This window comes from Cimex lectularius, unplaced genomic scaffold (genome assembly GCF_000648675.2).
Source record: "Cimex lectularius strain Harlan isolate CLEC.00 unplaced genomic scaffold, Clec_2.1 scaffold21, whole genome shotgun sequence".
In the NCBI taxonomy this organism is placed as follows: Eukaryota; Metazoa; Arthropoda; class Insecta; order Hemiptera; family Cimicidae; genus Cimex; species Cimex lectularius.
Genome location: NW_019392671.1, coordinates 1,155,681 through 1,175,312, shown reverse-complemented (window position 1 = coordinate 1,175,312; position 19,632 = coordinate 1,155,681). Strand labels below are relative to the sequence as shown.

The window sequence follows — 19,632 nt, the reverse complement described above, 5'->3', positions numbered from 1 at the left end:
GATACGTTTTAGATTTCACTGCACTCATTTTCCACTATTTAATAATAAACTTTGTATCGACGTAGTATCGCCATCAAGTTACAATTCAGAATGACTCCAATTCCTGCAGGCACAACATTTATATCGGCGTGAACGAAAGTCTCGAATGTTCCCGTCAAACGCGCCGCCCGAAACTAGACTGTACTGTCTCTCGTTGTTTCTAGACTAGACTGTACTGTCTACTAGTCTAGAAACAACGCGGCTTTTCTTTGACAAGTGCCGCGCGTTCCTTTGATAAAGCCACCTTTTGCCGCAAGCAGTGTTATTTTATTACGTAATACATTTTTGTAGTTTAGTTACCTACCTACTTATTAAAAATTTTTTTCTTCTCGAGATCTACTCAAAAAGCACTCGCGATCGACTGGTCGATCGCGATCGACCGTTTGAGCACCCCTGACCTACTGAATACCTTGTGTTAACCAATGATTAGAAGATTATTAATGAGCTGGATTTACGATATTTACAATTGACATAGATCATCGTGATGGGAGTTCACAACCATTGCTGTTCTCTAACTAAACGCAATGACGCGCGTCTAATCCTAATTGGTCGCGAGTTCATCATCTCTTCAGTTGTCTGGTGGAATTATAGCGGTTGATTCAATTGGATAAGGATTGAATAAGTCGATTGCGGTGAGAGGATAGTTTATTATGGAAAGGAGAAAGTTTTTTGGGAATTATTTTTTGCACGAGAGGGATTTTGATGGGATGTTGGAGACATAGGAAGAAGCATTGACTATGGTTCTGAGTACTTTGGGTTGGAAGTACTGTATTGTTTGGACGTTAGAAGGGGCAGCGGTGCCTCACAGTACATCCAGATTGGTTTTATCTAGTAGATTGTTGGTTTGTTTTTTGTATGGTTTGTTAGTATGTGTTGGTTCCAGGTAAATCTCGAGTAGTAAAGTAGCGAACGCAGTTTTTGGAATGGGAGTATTATTGAGGAATATTATATGAGGGATTTTGTTCGGAAGGGTGTACGATACATGGGTGCTTTTGCTTTCATTAAGTTTTATTCTCCAATGATTGCTCCATTCGGGTATTTGCAGGACGCGTTCCTGGAGCTACTCCGAAGCAATTGTGGGATCGCGATCAGAGATTAGCACAGTTGCGTCCGCAAATGATGCAAGAATGTTGAAAGGTGATGGCGCGTTATCTGCAGTGTCGAGGAGGTAAAGGATCGGTTCAAATACGCTGCCCTGAGATACTCCCGCTCCCAGAGGGCAATAGTTGGAGTAGGCCGATACTTGGCGGACTCTTACATCATAAATAATTTTAATTTTGTAGGGTCTTTATTGCCAAAAGAAGGTGACAAAACATCTATTTCTTTTAATTTGGAAGTGAAGTTGGCATATCGGAGGTATATAGGAGGTAACCCAATTATTAAAATTTATACATACCCTTTACTGTATCTTTTCTTCCCAATTTCTTAGGTATATCCGAAAAATTAGTCTTTTCAACATTTTAACAATTTTTTTTTGTTATTTGTTTCTCCATTTTGATTTATGTATTGAAGGAGTTCCGTTAAAAAAAAAATCTTTTGTAGGTGGAATTTAAAATTTAAGATAATTGCTATACTAGGCCTTTTGGTAAACATTATGCCCTCCCCCTCGTGTTATCTATGGTTTATATGTTGAATCATTAATTATTTCAGAAATGAATAACGTCGGGAATGTTATTTCTCCTATGTCCCTGCTTTCCCGTAATTACAGAACATTAACGCCAGGAAATTTGCACAGGGATAAATACCGAGAGGGTAAATTTACTGATTAATGCCATCTTAAATTATGTGTCTCAATTTATTGATTTATTGCTTTTTTGCATGGGACTGACCTTTCTAGAGTAACAATTTCTGTTCTCTTGAAAATGTCAATGCGGCGTAAAATCTATCGTTGCCATTGTGCATTTTGATATAATACCACATTGTAAAGATTAAATAATCTGCAATGTTCAGATTAAAAAAAAAATCCCCCATGGATTTTTAGAAATTTGTTAACATCCGTTTCGGCCTCGAATTTCGTACGCTGTCCGTTAAATGTGACTTGTCGGAATGCGTTCCAAAGGATGACCCGAAATAAACCGATTCATTGTCCCGTTAACCGTTCTCGGACCATCTTGACTAATATCGCCTGAATTTATTGTCAAATCTAAATTTGTTTCTGTCTCTGCATGCCAGGTCCGGGGCCTGGGTCGAGTCGTAGGGAATAAAAGAATTACGCACTACAACACAGAGAAGAGGCCCCAGCCCATGGAAAACACCGATTGGATTTGATTTAAAGTAAAAGAACGCAAAGATTTACCAGAACAATCATTTCGTTGGCAATGGTTCAGACTTTTCATGAAGAGAAAACTGTGAAGTACATTCGAACATTTTTGATAGTCCACACACGTGCTGGATTTCCATCTCCCTAAAAATCCACTAATCAAACTTTCGGAATGTATGTTTATTACAATCATCAAGACTCAAATCTAGCAAATGTTCTATTTGAAAAGTAAAATATATATTATCAATTAAAAATTGTGAAGCAGGTCCAAATCAAAGCGTATGTATATATGTATGTCGATATATACATATATACAAAAACCTCGATTTCCTAATATCTATCAGCATTATATGTATAATGGTGATAGATACTAGGAAATCGGGGTTTTTGTTACCCAAGCACTGCAGCCTTCTGGCTACACTTTCCTTGCACTTGTTCCTTAGTGCAGTTCACTCGATACTTCCTAGAGAAGAAGAAGAAGAAAAATAACTTAATTCTGGGACTTGTCCCCTAAGAATAATACACATGAAATAAATGAAGGAAGTTCCTTCTATGATATTAAAAATAAAATGAAATAAAAATCTTGGCACAATGTATGCAAGTAAGGCAAGCCAGAAGAAAAAATAGCAAGAATATTAAACAAAAATATCAAATATTAACATAAGGTCTCTGTCTGGAGGGAGAGGAGGTAATTATACAGGTCGGATTTAAAGGAGGAAAAGGAGTCGGCGTGACGAATAAAAAGGGGAGGGAGTTCCAGATTTTAGGGGCTCGGAACAGAAAGGATCCTTCGAAGGTATGGGTTGTATGTTGCGGAAGGATAAGATCAATTGGGGATGAGCGGATAGAGTACTAAGAAGACCCGGTAACAAGACATGACAACCAATGACCTAATTCTTCTTAAAAGAAGGTTCGAGTCAATTTAACATAACTAAGGAATTAGGGAATGTTAAGTAATACAAAAGACTGGAAAGGCTTATTCGCTCCAATAAAACTGTTATAAATTATATGGAATTATTCCGATTTTCATGACTCGACTGTTTTATGACATGCAACCGACCATTCACAAGTTGACACAATCTCAAGGGTTAAAAATATATAATAAAGTTGATCAGTAAATCAGTAAGAAATATTGATCACACTAAAAACAGAGGATACCTAAAACCCTTGGGGCTTAAGGATGAAAGGTTAATTGACTTTAACTGCTGCTGTGCTAATGGGACAGTCTACAGGAAGACTTATCACTTTGTTCTTTATTCCAAGTGGTAATGTCTTATGGCTTATCATTCATGTGAATTGTGTAATTGTACATGAAAAACTTATGATGGTAAAATATAAATTGATGAGCAGGATGACGACGATGACTATGAAACAGGGGTTTTGTATTTCCCAAGGACTGCAGGCTGACTTATGTAGTTCCCTGTTCCTTAGTTCATTGCGATCGACATGATCCATCCCTAAAGTTCCTTTCTCTGTTGACGAACTTGCAACGCTGTTTGAAGTGTCTCGTCTTTTTTGTGCATTTTGTCAAAAACGACTTAAAAAAATAAAACATACTATATCAATTCCCCAGAGAAAGAGGAATTGGTGCTTTTATGGTTTAAATCAAATTCGAGCTCGATTGGTAAATCGCTTCTACTTGAAAGATTTTTTGTTTACCCGTTACTAAATCCATTTTTTTCTATCTGTAAAGCAATAAGAAGCAAACATTCGTATCGAATGGTACTTAAAAGAAACACCCAGAAGAGGAGGAATATTTTTTTTTTAATAAAAAAATGAGTAAAATTTCATCATAAATTTTGGTTGTCCCAAGGAATTAACGCTTCCCTTTTTTAAAAAACCCTTGCTGACTAAAACAGACTTGTTTTAGTAGACGAAATCAATAAGTTAAAAAAATAAATTAATGAAAGTTTTACGCCTGTAACAAACGTGGGGAAATAACAAATCCTGGGAAGTTGTTTTTTTCACTTTCCGAATCATTTCTCGCTAAACCTCTTCATTATATTGAAACGATTATTATTTAATTTTGCAGAACAATAATGGGCAATCATTTGTCGTGGGTAAACTTAAAAACTACACCCAGGAGCGGAGAAATAATTTTTTAAACGTTTTATCACATCTGTAGATTGTCGCCACAAATTTACCAATCGCAAATTCCTACAACAACCCTAGGTACTTATTGGTAATATAATAAGAACAATAAAACAAAAAAATATTGGTTTTTCTAGACATAAATGAAGCTAATGAAAAATGATACGCCATTGAAAATAGAGGAATAATATAATCATCTCGAAGTTAGTTTTCACCTTTGGGTAGATTTTCTCCAAAGTTCTTCATATAGAAAAAAATCTTGTTTTAATTTTGTATTCATTCAAATTATGTAGGCAAATAATCGTAGCGAGAGATATTTAAACAAACAAAGGCCTAAGAGTGGGTAAATATTTTTTACATTAAAAAAATATGTAAACATTTTTCACAACTTTAGATTGTTGCCAAGAATTAAAGATTTACCATTTAAAAAAATTCTTTAGCTATAAAATCGCAGTGTGCTAGGGAAAAAATCGGCTGTAATAGAGAAAGCTGAGTTTGACAAACGCTGTAAGGAAATAAACTGATTTGGACAAACTCCTACCGAAATAGTGCAACTTTTTGGCCTCGATCAACGAAATAAAAAATAGAAATTCCTTTAAAAAAATTGCTGAAATTCTGTAAAATATTAGAATTTTGATACTTCAACAGAAAATAAATATTCTCCTGAAAAAAAATGCATATGAAAAATTATACTTAATTCAGTAGAAGTAGTGTAAAACAAAACCAAAGGGGAATACAAGCTATTCGTGCAAAAATCGGTAACCAAAAATTTTCAAAACCCCTTTACTAGAAAATCGTAGTATTTTTAGCAAAATACAATAAATAAAAATTGGCTGTAATAGACCAAACTGAATTAGATAAAATCGTACCGAAAAATAACTTTTTTTTACAACTGACTGTAAACACCCTTACAAATTCATATACTAAGATAAGTATAACAAAAAAAAAAGATTAGCTTGAATAGACTAAACGGATTTTGATTAAATCCTACGGAAAAGGGGTAAATTTTCTTTTTGAACAACTTAATTTCTTCGAAAATTTCTATAATAAGTAAAAATCTTAAAATATTTGATATTTAAGCAAAAAATACAGTCTCCTGAAAAAGAAATGCCTACAAAAATTAAAATCCGTCGAGTAAAAATGGTGTTAAACGAAACAATAGAGGAAAAAACGACCTGTTCATCCGGAAAACGGTCTGCACCCCCTTTAACATCCATTTTATTATTTTTTGCGTGTCTGTGATTGTGCATTTTTAAAAACCCTTTACTACAAATCCATAGTGTACAAAGAAACATAAAACAAAAATATATTCGGTGTGATAGACCAAAAATAATTTGGAAAAATGGCAACGTTATGACCTTTCTTTGAACAACTAGACGACCTTAAAAAACTCTTTTGGAAAAGATATGTTTATCAAAATTAAAATCCATCGTGTAGAAGTGGTATTGCAAACAAAACTACAGGGAAAAACAGCTCACTGTCCAAAAACCGGTCCCTTAAATAAAAAGGTTAAGTGCTTATGTTCGTGAGGCCGGATAATGTCTCGCTTCCATTCATTTTTTATTGTCCCAAATCATGTCTATTTGTTTTTCTCAAAAAACAATTTCATCCGGCATTCCACTAACATGTTGGTTTGGCCCAGCCTTCAATTTTACAAATGCGAATAGTCATCCGGCCTCGGTGTCAAGTGTTTTTATCCAATCTATAAGGAGGTGAGAGGTGTTACAATTGAGAAGAACCCCATTGGCTATAACCGAACGTTAATCGTTTAGCTCGGCTGCGGTAGGTGTAAAAGTGGGCGGGGGGCCCTGGTCAACTGAAGTGTTCTTGAAGGGTTCGACCTAAGGAAATTGCATCCATCTCCGGGAATCAGTTTTGGCCAGCTTAGGAAATTGTACCTTCTACTAAATCACAACGTCCTAATTGAAGGAAGATGATAAATTAATGATCCTCTCCCCAATAGGGTTCGTGGAAGAAAAATTGATACATCCTACTTAGGAAATTAGCTATCGATTGGTCCACTTAAAGTTTCCTCTTGTCGATTCCTTTGAAATGTTTTTCCTCCGATATTGTTAATTTTTAATCAAATAATTTCACACCGTATTATGTTTTCATAATAACATGTACTATTAATTCAAATTGTAATTATTTAAACTCGATTTTACATGCAACCCCCTTGCCACTTCTAAACATGCTTAACTCATTAAAAAATAAATACGATTATAAATTAATTTTATTAAAGCCTAGTTAATGAAAAGAACATTTTCATTTCAAAGGCAACCCCCCCCCCCAATCACATGGAGATGCGAAAAAAATCTCGCTTAAGGAGGCCTACGGATCGTCTTTGTTATTATTTTTTTGATTCTCTAATTAATCAATTCAGAATTCAAATTAGCAAATAAAAGTGAACAGTGTAATTTTCATCCTTGAAGAGCTCTTTTATCTGATGCCTTTTTGAGAATGCAACAGGAACACACATACTCCCAAATGAAAAACCTACAATTTTGGATTTTGAACAGAACCCTTTTAAAAGACAAGTCATAGAATGCCTATATATTACAATCATAGTGAAAACCTTTAAACAAAAAAGAAACTAATTACAATCAATGTTCAATATTTCCGATATTTTAAGAAGAACAAACCTTAAAAGTTGATAAAACATAATCCAAATATATCCTCTAGATTCAAATTTTGGCGCGACATTGAAGCAATACTAAAATATAAAAAAACTTCCCTTCATTTTGAACATTAAGTTTAAATTGTGTGAAAATTAATAATAATTAGTAGAATAAGGTATAATTTTTAAATTCTATAGAAAGAATGGTAAAAATTAGATTAAAGAATATCAATTCATTATCGTTCTGCGCACTTAAGCATGGGTAGCAAAACAAAATGTTGGTTGCCTTTCTTCCAGTCTTCGGCGATGCGGCTTGTGAAAAATTAATAAAATTTAAAATGTTTATTTAAATAGTAATAATAATAAATTTGAATTAAACATATATTGCTGATAGAAAATGGCCCTAAATCTCTAAAAACTCAAAATAATGAAACATTTTAAAATAAATATACGGTAAGAAATAGAACAAATGTAAAATACTACCTTCCTTGTAATTATATGTTTTTTAACCAGATAATTTGGTAGTTGCTGAACATGGCTGCTAAATTCGAAACGTTCAAATAAATGTTTAAATAAGTAAACAACATAAATAAACCACATGGAATTGTTTGTTGTTTTTTTAGCAAAAACGAAAAAGTAATAAGAACATTTTGAGCTTTTGGTAGACGTATGCCACATATTAAAAAAATTATTTAGCGATTAACATCATTTTGTTCACTAAAACGTTAATTTCTTAGGAATGAATAATCAACAAAATTCACTAATTAGAATTACTTAAACTAATGTAATACATTTCATTTATAAATTGTTTGCGAGCAGGTGGTATTTTGCCTTTATATTATTTATTTATTTTACCACCACTTGTACTCGTTGAAATTGCATTGAGGTACGCATTTCATTTTCAGGAGAGCCTATATTTTCTGTTTTTACCATGTTTTAACAATTTCTTACTTCTTATTCAAAGAGAAACCAAAATGTCATTTTTCGTTGTACTTTCTCAAAATTCAATTGGTCCACTACAACCACAAGGTCCAAAATGTCATGAATCTCTTCTTTGAATACCTTGGGTCAACAATTTCAGCTGAATGACTATTTTCCCTGGACAATTTTAAAGAGTGGCCACTTTTACACTCAAAATTGATTAACAATATCCGCACCTCTCACACAGTGAAATGTCTCCTTCATACTCAAAATTCCTCTAGGTTTTTGCTGTACAAGGACCTTAATATCACTCAACCTTTCTTGAGCATAGCGCAAATTTCTAAAATTCCGACCATTCCGCTAGCTCGTTGGTTTTTTAAAATTAGGTGCGAGTTACTTTACTTTAATTATAACACCACAATAGTTCCGATAAGTGCTCTCTTTGCAACAGACAGGCTCGAGAAGATTGTTTTCATTTTTAGCAGAATGCCTAGTTCTAGCGGAATTCCGAGCACGGCATGTAGGCTTGCTCATGTTGACAAGAGAGCACCTAATCTCTTCATTAAATAACCCCGAGTCCTTAAATCTAGTAAAGTTTGCGATGGAAGCCTGGAACTACAGGAAAATACTTATTATTTATTTCAATTATTATTGTTTATTGTATATATCAGAAACGCTCTGCTTATTTATATGTGCATAAGTGTATGCAAATATTCATAGATATGTTGTTATTTTAGTTTACTTATAGAGTTGTTGTTTTTTCTCTCTCTTTTGTTTATTCCTTGAGAAGAAATGTGTTCTTTGTTTATTAAAAATTTATAGTTCGACTCCGGCAAACGGTTAATAACCTTTTGTTTATCTAATAAAGTACTTTTCTCATTCATTCATTTATTCCTCACTACCACTCTTTTTTGGATTATTTTTCATAGTATACTATGAATTTGTAGTTAAAAGTTGCTTAAAAATGAACGCAGACAAAAAATAAAATAAAATAAAAGTTAAAGGGGGATAAAGACCATTTTTTGGACGAACTCGGTTTTCCCCTATTGTTTGGTTTAAGACCACTTTTACTCAATATATTTTAAATTTTAGAGAGATTTCTTTTGCAGGAAAGTCTCTATTTTTTAAGTATCAAAACACCAAGGTATTATTATTATATTTTAGCAATTTTTTAAAGGTCGTTTAGTTGATAGAGGCCAACAAGTTGCCCTATTTCGGTAGGATTTTCAAAATCTATATGTTCTATTATAGCTTTTTTTTGGTTCATTTTTTACCATATTTTGAATTTGTGGTTAAAGTTTCTTTAAAAATTAACACACACGTACACACACAAAAAGATAAAAGCAAGGTTAAGAGGGGTAACAGAGGTTTTTCAGACGAAAACAGCTTTTCCCTTTTGTTTTGTTTTACACAACTTTTAATCAATTGAGTTAAAATTTTCAGATGTATTCCTTTTTCAGGAAGTTTTTACCTTGTGTTTAAATTTGGAAACTAAGATTTTACCATATTTTAACAATTTTTTAGTCATTTTAGACAAAGAAAGGCTAAAAGGTTGTTGTCATTTTTCAGAACGATTTTTTATTTCGGTTTCTTTTGTGTACTAAGATTTGTTAGCTAATGGGTTTTTATAAATGAACAGATACATACACAAAAACATAAACAGTAACAAAAAATAAAACACACTTCTCAATTTAAAAAAATATTATTTAAATCATTTCCAAAGCTTCGAACCTATAAACCTAATTTCATTCTCCGTAAGAACGGTTGTAGCTTAATAGTTCACGATGCTTGTTAAATGTTAACTCGATAGAGAAATATACAGTAAGATCGTAGGGGTTTTCACGTTGTTAGGTCTTGTTAGATCGAGAAAATTGATGACGTAGACTTGTGAGAATCGGCTAGTTAACATTGCTCGATCTAACAGGCCAGGGCCAATGTTAGATGTTAAGTCGAAAATGTAGTCACATTGCTAGCCGTTAGGACGTAGGTAACCAACATGGTAGCCATGAATTTAACAGCTGTTTTTTGTTTGCACGTATTTTTATTTTTAAATACGCATTAATTAAATCAGATCAATACATTTCTGACTTGCCGTTATACTCCATTCATAATAGATACTCCCCTATTCTATAAAGTTGTAGGCTGTTAGAATTAGGTATGTCGGCACGAATTGAAGCGTGTCATTTGTTAGTACTTTTCGAGTGCATAGATAGCATTTTGAATGAAAGAGTTGATTAATTTTCCTTTTTTATTAACTTCTGGCATCTTACAATTTAACACAAAACAAAACCATAGCAAACAACAACAAGGAAAAATTAACGCTAAGAAAAGAAGGGAGCGTTCACGATCTTACTGGATATTTCTCTATTCGAGTTATCTTACAAATATCGTGATTACTCCTCGTGAACGCCACCTTTTTTTCTTAGCATGTTAAATGTTAACTTTTCCGCAATGCTGCGCGTGGAGACTGGTAGAACCAAAAATAAAGCTAATAAATAGCACTTGAAGGCTTATATTTTTTGTTATGGTTTTGTTTGTTCATTAGAGAGAAACCTCCAACAGGAATAAAACTGAAATGGAGAGACAGAAACAAACTGTGGAAAAACCATCCATCACTCATGGCTCCAAGAGATGACATGAACAGGAGGTTTGAATTTAACCAAAAATTCCGAATACATCTGGGCACCAAAAAGGAATGGGAAAGAAAGGGAAATAACTCTCTCAAAAATGGCACCATCCTTTGGTACACAGATGGATCTAGAACGCAGGAAGGTACGGGGGCAGGAGTGTTTGGACCCGGAACCAAATACTCAGAACCCATGGGAAAGCACACCAGTATCTTCCAAGCTGAGATTCACGCAATTGAAAGATATATCCAATTCAATCTAAATAGAGGATACAAAAACAAGAATATAGCTATCATGTCAGATAGCCAAGCAGCCATCAAAGCAGTAAGCTCAAATACCGTTAGTTCAAGGATGGTGCTGAACTGCAAAACCAAACTAAACATATTAGGTATGCAGAATAAAGTCAGCCTCTGCTGGGTCCCAGGACACATGGGAGTAGAAGGCAACGAGAAAGCGGACACCCTTGCAAGAAAAGGGGCTGCCACACCGCTAATAGGACCCGAACCCTTCTGTGGAATAGGAATACACACTATTAACGAATATCTCAGGCAGAAGGACAAAAAGAAAATGAGCGAACTTTGGAATTCACTTATTGGACATAGACAATCCAAGAATCTTCTAACCAACTTTGGCAAGAAAGAAATCACAGAATGTGTCAAAGGAAGCAGGAATAGACTGCGAATCCTAACAGGATTCCTGACAGGACACTGTAGATTAAATGGACATCTAAAGAAAATTGGAATAATCCAAGATGGCACATGTAGATTCTGCAAAGAAGCAGAAGAGACACGAACACACTTACTAACAAACTGCGGAGCTACACTAGCCCGCAGGAGGAAATGTTTTGGGTTGTACAATGTGACCATAGGAGAACTACAACCACTGAAACCGGGCCTATTAATCAAGTTTCTTGATGAAATAGGACTCACCGATGTGCTTTAGGCAGAGCACAGGGGATACAATAGCTCTTAAAGGGCGCAGTATACCATACCCTGAAATATTACATCTACATCTTACATCTATGGTTTTGTTTTGTGTTAAATTGTAAGATGGCAAAAGATAGTAAGAAAGAAAAATTAAGCAACTGTGTCATTCAAAATGCTATCTATACACAAAAAAGTAATAAAAAATGACACGCTACAATTCGTGCTGACATACCTAACTGGTATCCCAACGGCTAATTGCCTACTATTTTATAGGATAGATGGAGTGTCTACTGTGTATGAAAGTATAAAGGTAGGTCAAAAATTAACAAAAGAAATGTATTGGTCCGATTTAATTAATGCGTATTTAAAAATAAAATAAGTGTCAACAAAAAACATCTGTTAAATTGACGTTGAATTGTTTGTTACCTACTTAGTAATGGCTAACAATGTGACTACACCGCTATTCGATTCGACATAACATTTTAACATTGGCCCTACTCTGTTAGATCGACCACTGTTAACAGGATTAATACAAATATCATGAATACCCCTAATACATAAAAAAATATTTTAAAAACGAATTTTTGGTCATGTTTAAGTGCTAAAGTCCGTTTATAGAACTTTCTCATCGAACTGCGCCTTTATATTTTTATTGCACACATTTTTGCATTGAATGGGGCTTTTAAACTTCCTGCTGTTTAAAAAAAAACTTACTTTTTAAAAACTAATAACAATGAGTATTGAAAACGAAAGTTTTTTATTTTTATTTATTCATTATATGTTTATTTTGAACACGAAAGCCAAATAGGTAAGGTGTGATTGAAGCTCAAAGTTCTCTATTTGTTTCATTCTCATTGATCAGTTTTTTACTCCAATATGGGTCGATAGCTGAAGTCAGGAACTATGAGGAAACATGCAGTTTCTCCATCACCTACATAACCATGAAAGGGTCGAATTGGAACTGACGAGGGGAAGGATAGCCTTCCGAAGAGTACATTTCTGAAATCAAGAACATTCTTGAAATGAAGCATCACACCAGGATCCAGAATATTCAAATTCTACAAGTCCCCGAATAGATGTTTAAAATAGTTGAATAGCCAGTGGAATATCTAAAAACAGTTTGTACCACGGTAGCTGCTTAGATTTGGGATTTATAGAGGCTGATAAGGTAAAGCTCAGTCTGCGATTTGCGCCAAAGTCCTTCTACACAGTTCACAAGTTAAATTGCGTCGTCATTTCGAGGATACACACCCAGAACTCCGGAAGAAACACTAATTTTTTTCATGAGAATAAGCACTGAAGACTGCTTCTCAAACCTTCATTTAAACTCATGTAAAAATGTAAATAAAAACTCACTAAAAGCGTGAAAAACCCTTTGTTATGTCGTGTGCTTGAAGAAAAGCAATAAAACTTATATGTTACAATACGTTCAAAAGACGGATATTTGATTTATCAAATTATGTGAAAGAATCGCTGGTTTCTCGCATCCAACATAACTGATTTCATTCCAAATCGACGAATCCACTGACGCCGCGGGGTTAGCTATTTTATTAGCTTTTTCCGTTATGAATACTCGGGATGTTTCGAGGAGGAACCTCTCTTGCGTAAGCCACTTTCTGCCATGCAACAGATGCCAAATATTCCGTTTGCTGGGCGAGTTGTTTACAACTAACGAAATTCCATTGTCTAATGACATCTGCACAGATAGTGCAAAAGCGATGACTGGCCAAACGATCGGAGTGATTGTTAAAATAAAAGGTAAATCGAAGGATTGCAGCAGTAGTCTTTGTGTTCTCCACTGACATGCTTTAGCTGTCAAACAAATATCAGCCTCTTTTAAAAAAGTTTTGGATGATTCTGTTCAAATTATTAATTATATCAAATCGCGGTCTTTGAAGTGAAGACTTTTCACAATACTATTATGATTATATGGGAAGACTGCATCATTGCTCATACAGAAGTGAGGTGGCTGTCTCGTGGGAAAGCACTTTCACGGATACAGGAATTATGATCTGAATTCTTATCTTGTTGATGGACCACAATGTCAAATTGGCCAACGTTTTCAATGATGAGAAATGGTAATATATCATGAAAAGGAAAGGGGTGATTCTTTCTTTGCAAGGGAAGAATATCACTTTCGATGCTAATGACAAAGTTCGCGCCTTCAAAAGAAAAATCCAGTTTTGGGATGAATCTTTTGAGAAGGAAGAAGTGGAGTTTTTCCCGTGTTAAATGATTTTTTGAAAGAAAACATTCTGGAACTTGCGAACATTGATTGTTGAAATATGTGAACACCTTTGAAGTTTGAAGATGTCCTTTTATGCACTACTTCCCAACAGCTCGAGACACAATGTCGCAAGATCATGAATGGGTGGGTGGTCGAACATTTTTCAGTTTCGACAAAGCTATCTTAAAGTGATTATAATTGTTTGATAGACATTACTTCTGACTCCACTTTGAAATCTACTTTCGAGTCCGATACTTAACCCCATTTTTGGTTCCGCCTGAAAAACAAAAAATTGACAACAAAACCGCTCGTTGAAAACGCAAAACGTTTTCTTCTTCCATTTGCCACATACGTATTTTCTTTCTGTCTTCATGCTAAACCCAACATTTGCCTTTAGCTATCAAAAATTAAATCCAATGTATCCAAACAAATTGTGCAGGCTAACATCCTCACTCTTTCCATTAATCATTAATGTTCAAATTATTATTTTTGAATTTAGCTCGAGTTTGCTTCCGTCGAACCGTTGATTCCGTTTTGATTTTTGTCTTCCGAATTTTGTAACTAAAGTTAAGTATATCAATCTAATGTTTGTTTTCATTGTGATATCCCCCTTCATCGCCTGATTAGCATTGACTGGCTAATTCATAAAACATTAATTTTGGATTTTGTTCTGTGAAAGGGGTTTGGGAAGCCCTGCTCAACGATATTTCGCCAGCCGTTGGCGACGGTAATGTTTCCTCTTTGTCCACTCCTCCTTTGAAATATTTACGACCACCGATATAAACATGGGCTAAATGATAATATATGCAATAAATATATGTGATTTTCTTACGTCAAGAGAATAGATGTTTGGCCGCAACGCTACAGCGGATGTTATTGTTACATTTTATGGTGGCATCAATTCAAAAAAAGCGGCTAATCTTGAAACAGGGCACCGCCCGAATTAACAACCGATTAAACTCGATAATCCCGTATTTGAAATAGTCGAGAATAACAAAAGAAATGAGGCCAAAAAAGGAATCTTTTATTTATATTTGAAAAAAATAAGTTAAAGAAACAGCATTTGTTTGGGCAAATAGTTTCTCTGGCCCAGACTCGAGCCTAAATTAAGAAATCAATCGGCCAGCGATAAATCATACGCCCGTGAAAATATGATTTTACTCTCTTGGCACCGGCCAGGCTTCGAGATTGGGATTCGGCGAGAATAAAAGATAGTCCTGAAGGGGGAGAAGAGTGTGTTGTGGGAAGAATAGCCTGGCCAGTACGTGTTAGAATAAATACTACATTTGGCACAGACAGCGAAAAGAACACAATCAGTTACTATCAAGTTAAAAATAGTGAGAGTTGGAACTATTGAACAATGGCTCGCCATATCATTCAGGCCAAGACCTCCTGTTAATAAGTTATTTTCGAAAGAGAATGGATAGCGGTCTAAGAATCGTTTGTCACATCTCTGATACTCTTTGATGAATCGCTCGAACAACGTTAATGAAAATACCAGATATAAATAGAACCTTTTTTTCCCTTCATCTAAAAAAAAGATGTACAAACGAACGATTTTCAATTCATTTAATTGTAAAGAGAACTTGAGAAAAGAAACGAAACTATAAGCATTCATAAAGTTTATATATATAATGCAAGGAAAATGTCGACGTTTCTGATAAACATTTTTATTAGATTTCTACTTCCTCATTTAATTCAAGTAAATTCGAAAAGCTGAAATGAAGTCTGTCCTGTAAAAAATATCAACTTTTCACGAATAGTGATTTTCCAATGTAACTCGTTTATACCAATTATTTCTCCACTTCATTTTACATTAAAGACATGATGCATCTGTTTAAGTATAATATAAGTATTCAAAGATTTTTTCCTATGATTACTTTTTCAATTTTTTTAATGTCATTTAGTTACTAGTAGGCCAGGTCTATTAAGCAATTCCTCGGTAGATTTATTTGCCCATTATTGCTCAAAAATGTAACGAAAGGTGAAAAATATAACTAATGGGGTAAGGCTATTTCTGGTCTATCTTCCGTACGATTTTTTCAAAATCTATTTAATCTATTATAACCAATATATTTTTGTTGTATCTTTCTTACTATGCTACGAATTGGCAGCGGGGAGTTTTTAAAAAATATTGATTTTTTATTTTATTTATTTTCATTTATTTATTTGTCAACAACCTATAATTGTGAATAAATGTTACACATTTTTCTTATACAAAATAGATTCTTGAAGAGAGAATTTCTCCGTGCCTAGTCGTCTTTTAAATAATTGTTTACTACAGTTGTTTTTCTATAATTGTGCAAAAAAAAAAATCGTTTGAATCTAATCAATTTGTACGTATCATGGATGCGGTCTTAAAGACGGTAACATTGTAACTTCACCCCAAGTCTTATTCAGATCTACGCTACGTTGTCATAAATAGATTTGATTACAATAAAACATTTTTAAACCTCTAAAAACTTTAAAAAATAGTTTATAACAATAATTAAAACATTACAATTAATTAAGGTTTTTAGTTGAGATAAAAAAGTCAATGGCACGAGCGGGATTCGAACCCATGATCTTCGGCTTTTTTATCTCAACTAAAAACCTTAATTAATTGTAATATATTAATTGGTCAAGCGGACCACGAAATTAGTGAATTTAATAATTAAAACCTTTAATAATGTTATTTATAAAATTCAAATTAAAAAGCGTGACTAAGTAGTTTTTTTTTATAAATTTAGGAAGATAACCAATGATTTTTAATCTGTGTTGTCAGCGGGGTGGTGACCTGAAATTTGGTTGTTATTGAATATTTTTGTCTGCTTTTTCTCGCTTGACGTTTATTCGCCATTTCATTTCTCTGTTGGGTCTGTGGCCAAAACGCAACTGACAGACCAACCCAACAAAGATCGGAAAACTTGGGGAAATCTCATATATAGTTCTTTCAGATTTCTGGGCACAGTTCCAACACTAAAATGAGAGGGCAAAACGGCATGGCTGACTGATAAACCCATTGAGAATAGGCTGACCAGTATGACAAGTAACGACTTAATGCAGGTTTATCATTCGGCCGATCACACAGAGAACTCTCGCAGTACAAACAAATATTGATGGGTTCCTTGAAATTTGGTCGTTACAATTATTTTGGTGTCACCTAGCTGGTTTGTACTTATCTAGATGTTATGTTTATTTACTGAGAAATATTTCAGAAATACGTCAGTTAGAGAAGAAATCGTCTAGCGCGGCTGGATCTGGTTATTCATGTGTAATATTCCGCTTGAATGAATTTTTCTCCGAGTCAGTTGATTAAAAAAAGCGTTATCGATGTCATATTTATAACAGTAGGCAGTACCAAACTAAAAGAAATTAACCGAGATACGTTTGCTTCTTTTGTTCTAGAAATATGTCGTCTAAGAGGAAATCTCCTCCTTCGAAATTGCAAGAAGGCGGTGAAGAAGGCGGGACAGAGAATAGTTTGAATGGTGATTCGATAGCCGGCGAAGGGGAAGAAGAGATTAGGGAAGAAAGAGGTGGAATGTTCTATAAGCTCGGTTCTAGTTCGTCAAGTGGTGGAAGCGAATTGGAAGATCTCATTCCCCCAGAAGAAGAAGTGCTGACTCCGCCGAATAAAAAGAGGTTTCTCGACAACGGGATGCTGGGCCCATACGACGAATCTCATCTCAGGCCGAAGCTGGCCCTACACCAAACTCTTCTCAACCCTTTGCACGGGGCGCCATTTTCAAGCGACATCGACCCTGCAAGGCCAAAGTCCAACTGCGAATCCCCCACAGATAAAGGCCTCCACATTAACAATAACAGCACTACGCTTAACCATAACAATAACAACAACAACTTTTCCGGGAAAAGGACTATGGACGATGTCCTCAAAAGGCTCACTTCAAAAATGAACAACAGTACGATCAAAGAAGACAAAACGCCGAATTCCCCAAATAAAATGCCGTACGTTTATTTTTCATAATTTTTGTTTCTAACCCTTGCATGATAAATAAAAAGTTAACATTAGCTTGCATGCAACTACAAACATTCTAGAATAAAACAATTATATTAAATATTCATAACTGTAAATGCTTTCATATTGAAATCCACAGTTGAAACTTAATCAAGAGATTAAGATTAAAGATTAAATTAATTAATTCTAGAGGTGGTTTAAGGATTTTTAATCGACTGTATTAATCGTTAGCCCGTAATCGAATTTATAGCGAATCCAAAGTATAATATTGCGATCAGACATCATCAGCGTGAAACTGAATTTTGTTACAAATATAAAATGAATTATGTCGTATAATAAACAACTTGAGGATAGGCTGACCAGGTTGAAAAGGAACCACCTAATGCAGGTTCATCACTCCGCCGATCACTCGGAAAAATATCACAATAGAGACGGGTGGTCCTGAAAATTGGTCGTTACACCTCACTATAAAAAATTATTATATGTTTCGTCAATCTTCGATCAAACTTTATCCTGAGGTTTATTTTAGATGATAGGATTGTCTAATTAGTTGCCATGAGCGCGGAAGTAATGATGTCCTATAAGAGATGGATCTCACGTTGTTTTTGTCTCAATTTTGCGAAAAATCATACCCAGTACTTTTTACCTGTTGATCCTAAACTTTTGATTTATACTTAATTACTAAACTCTACGTCCCTTGACCGCTCCTGCTCAAGCGTGAATCCGTGGAAATCTATCGGTACCTCCCACCAAAGGTTCCTCCGTCATCTGTCCTGTTTAACAATGGCTATTTTCAATTTACAATAAGATGGTGAATAAATTAAAATCATACAATTACAAACAATATACAGGATCACAGTAGTTCAGTAAGATGTGATATAAGAAAAAAAATTAAATTGCTACGCGATCTTTATTTTCATACTTTTTCATGAGACTTGCTATTATCTTTAATAATTCCATATCCTGTTATTCCCAGTTATGTTACATATATTTATATATCACATCCAAAACTTAATTAATTACCTAAATAATACGTACAATATATAGGGTAAGGTCTGTGGCCTTGAGCTACACTTTTGTCTATCTTGATCTACCAAGCTAATAATGCTCAAACTACGGTTTTTCCATCCATCAAAAAACTGTTGGCAACATTGTACATGGGCTAAAATTATTATTCTGTGCATTTGACCATAATTAGCAAAACCTTTTCCAACTCGTTTCAAACTGGCGCTAGGTACAAGCGTGATAATTTTTCCAGAACCAAAAAGAAATTGGAAAAAATTTAGTCTAGAACTAGTCTTTCGTTTAAAACTATAATCAAGTAGAACTTAAGTCCAAAACATCACATTTAGTGTTAAAATCAGATTTTGAAGTCATCTTTCACGATTAATGCTAACTGCAGTCTTATTTTTTACAATTAATTAAGGTTTTTAGTTGAGATAAAAAAGTCAATGGCACGAGCGGGATTCGAACCCACGATCTTCGGCTAGATACGCCGCTGCTCTACCACTTGAGCTATCGTGACCTCGATCCTCTCGGACACCAACTTTTGAGTTTTCCCTCCTTTTTGCCATTTTTCCATTCCTTTTTTTATCTCAACTAAAAACCTTAATTAATTGTAATATATTAATTGGTCAAGCGGACCACGAAATTAGTGAACTTATTTTTTACGTTCTAGCCATTCACGTACTTGAAATAGTATTCAAAGGGTTAATTTACCTATCAATCATATCAAAAACATCATTAGTACAATGAAGTGATTAATTTACAAATAAAATATAGGTTCGTAAAAAACTAGAAATGAGATCTGATTTCTCTTCTCTAAATTTTTGTCGTGGTGAAGACAACAAGGACCTAAATTATCAAATTCCAAGATACTACTAGTAATAAGGATCAGTCCTGATGATGTGACAAAATTAAATTTACTAGATTGTGACCGTTGCATTAGTCACGGTTAAATTCGGGT

At 34.4% G+C, this 19,632-nt stretch overlaps 1 protein-coding gene across 7 annotated transcripts in view; it reads left to right on the top strand.

Annotated features, from left to right (window-relative positions):
• The window catches only part of LOC106668565 (transcription factor Sox-13), a 597,903-nt gene that overhangs the window by 468,904 nt on the left and 109,367 nt on the right, over window positions 1-19,632 (top strand). For all 7 annotated transcript variants that reach the window (XM_024225288.1, XM_014397456.2, XM_014397454.2 and 4 more), the window contains one exon: window positions 17,096-17,656. In XM_024225288.1, coding sequence (XP_024081056.1) covers window positions 17,096-17,656 — 561 coding nt within the window. The remainder of the gene's footprint in view (window positions 1-17,095; window positions 17,657-19,632) is intronic.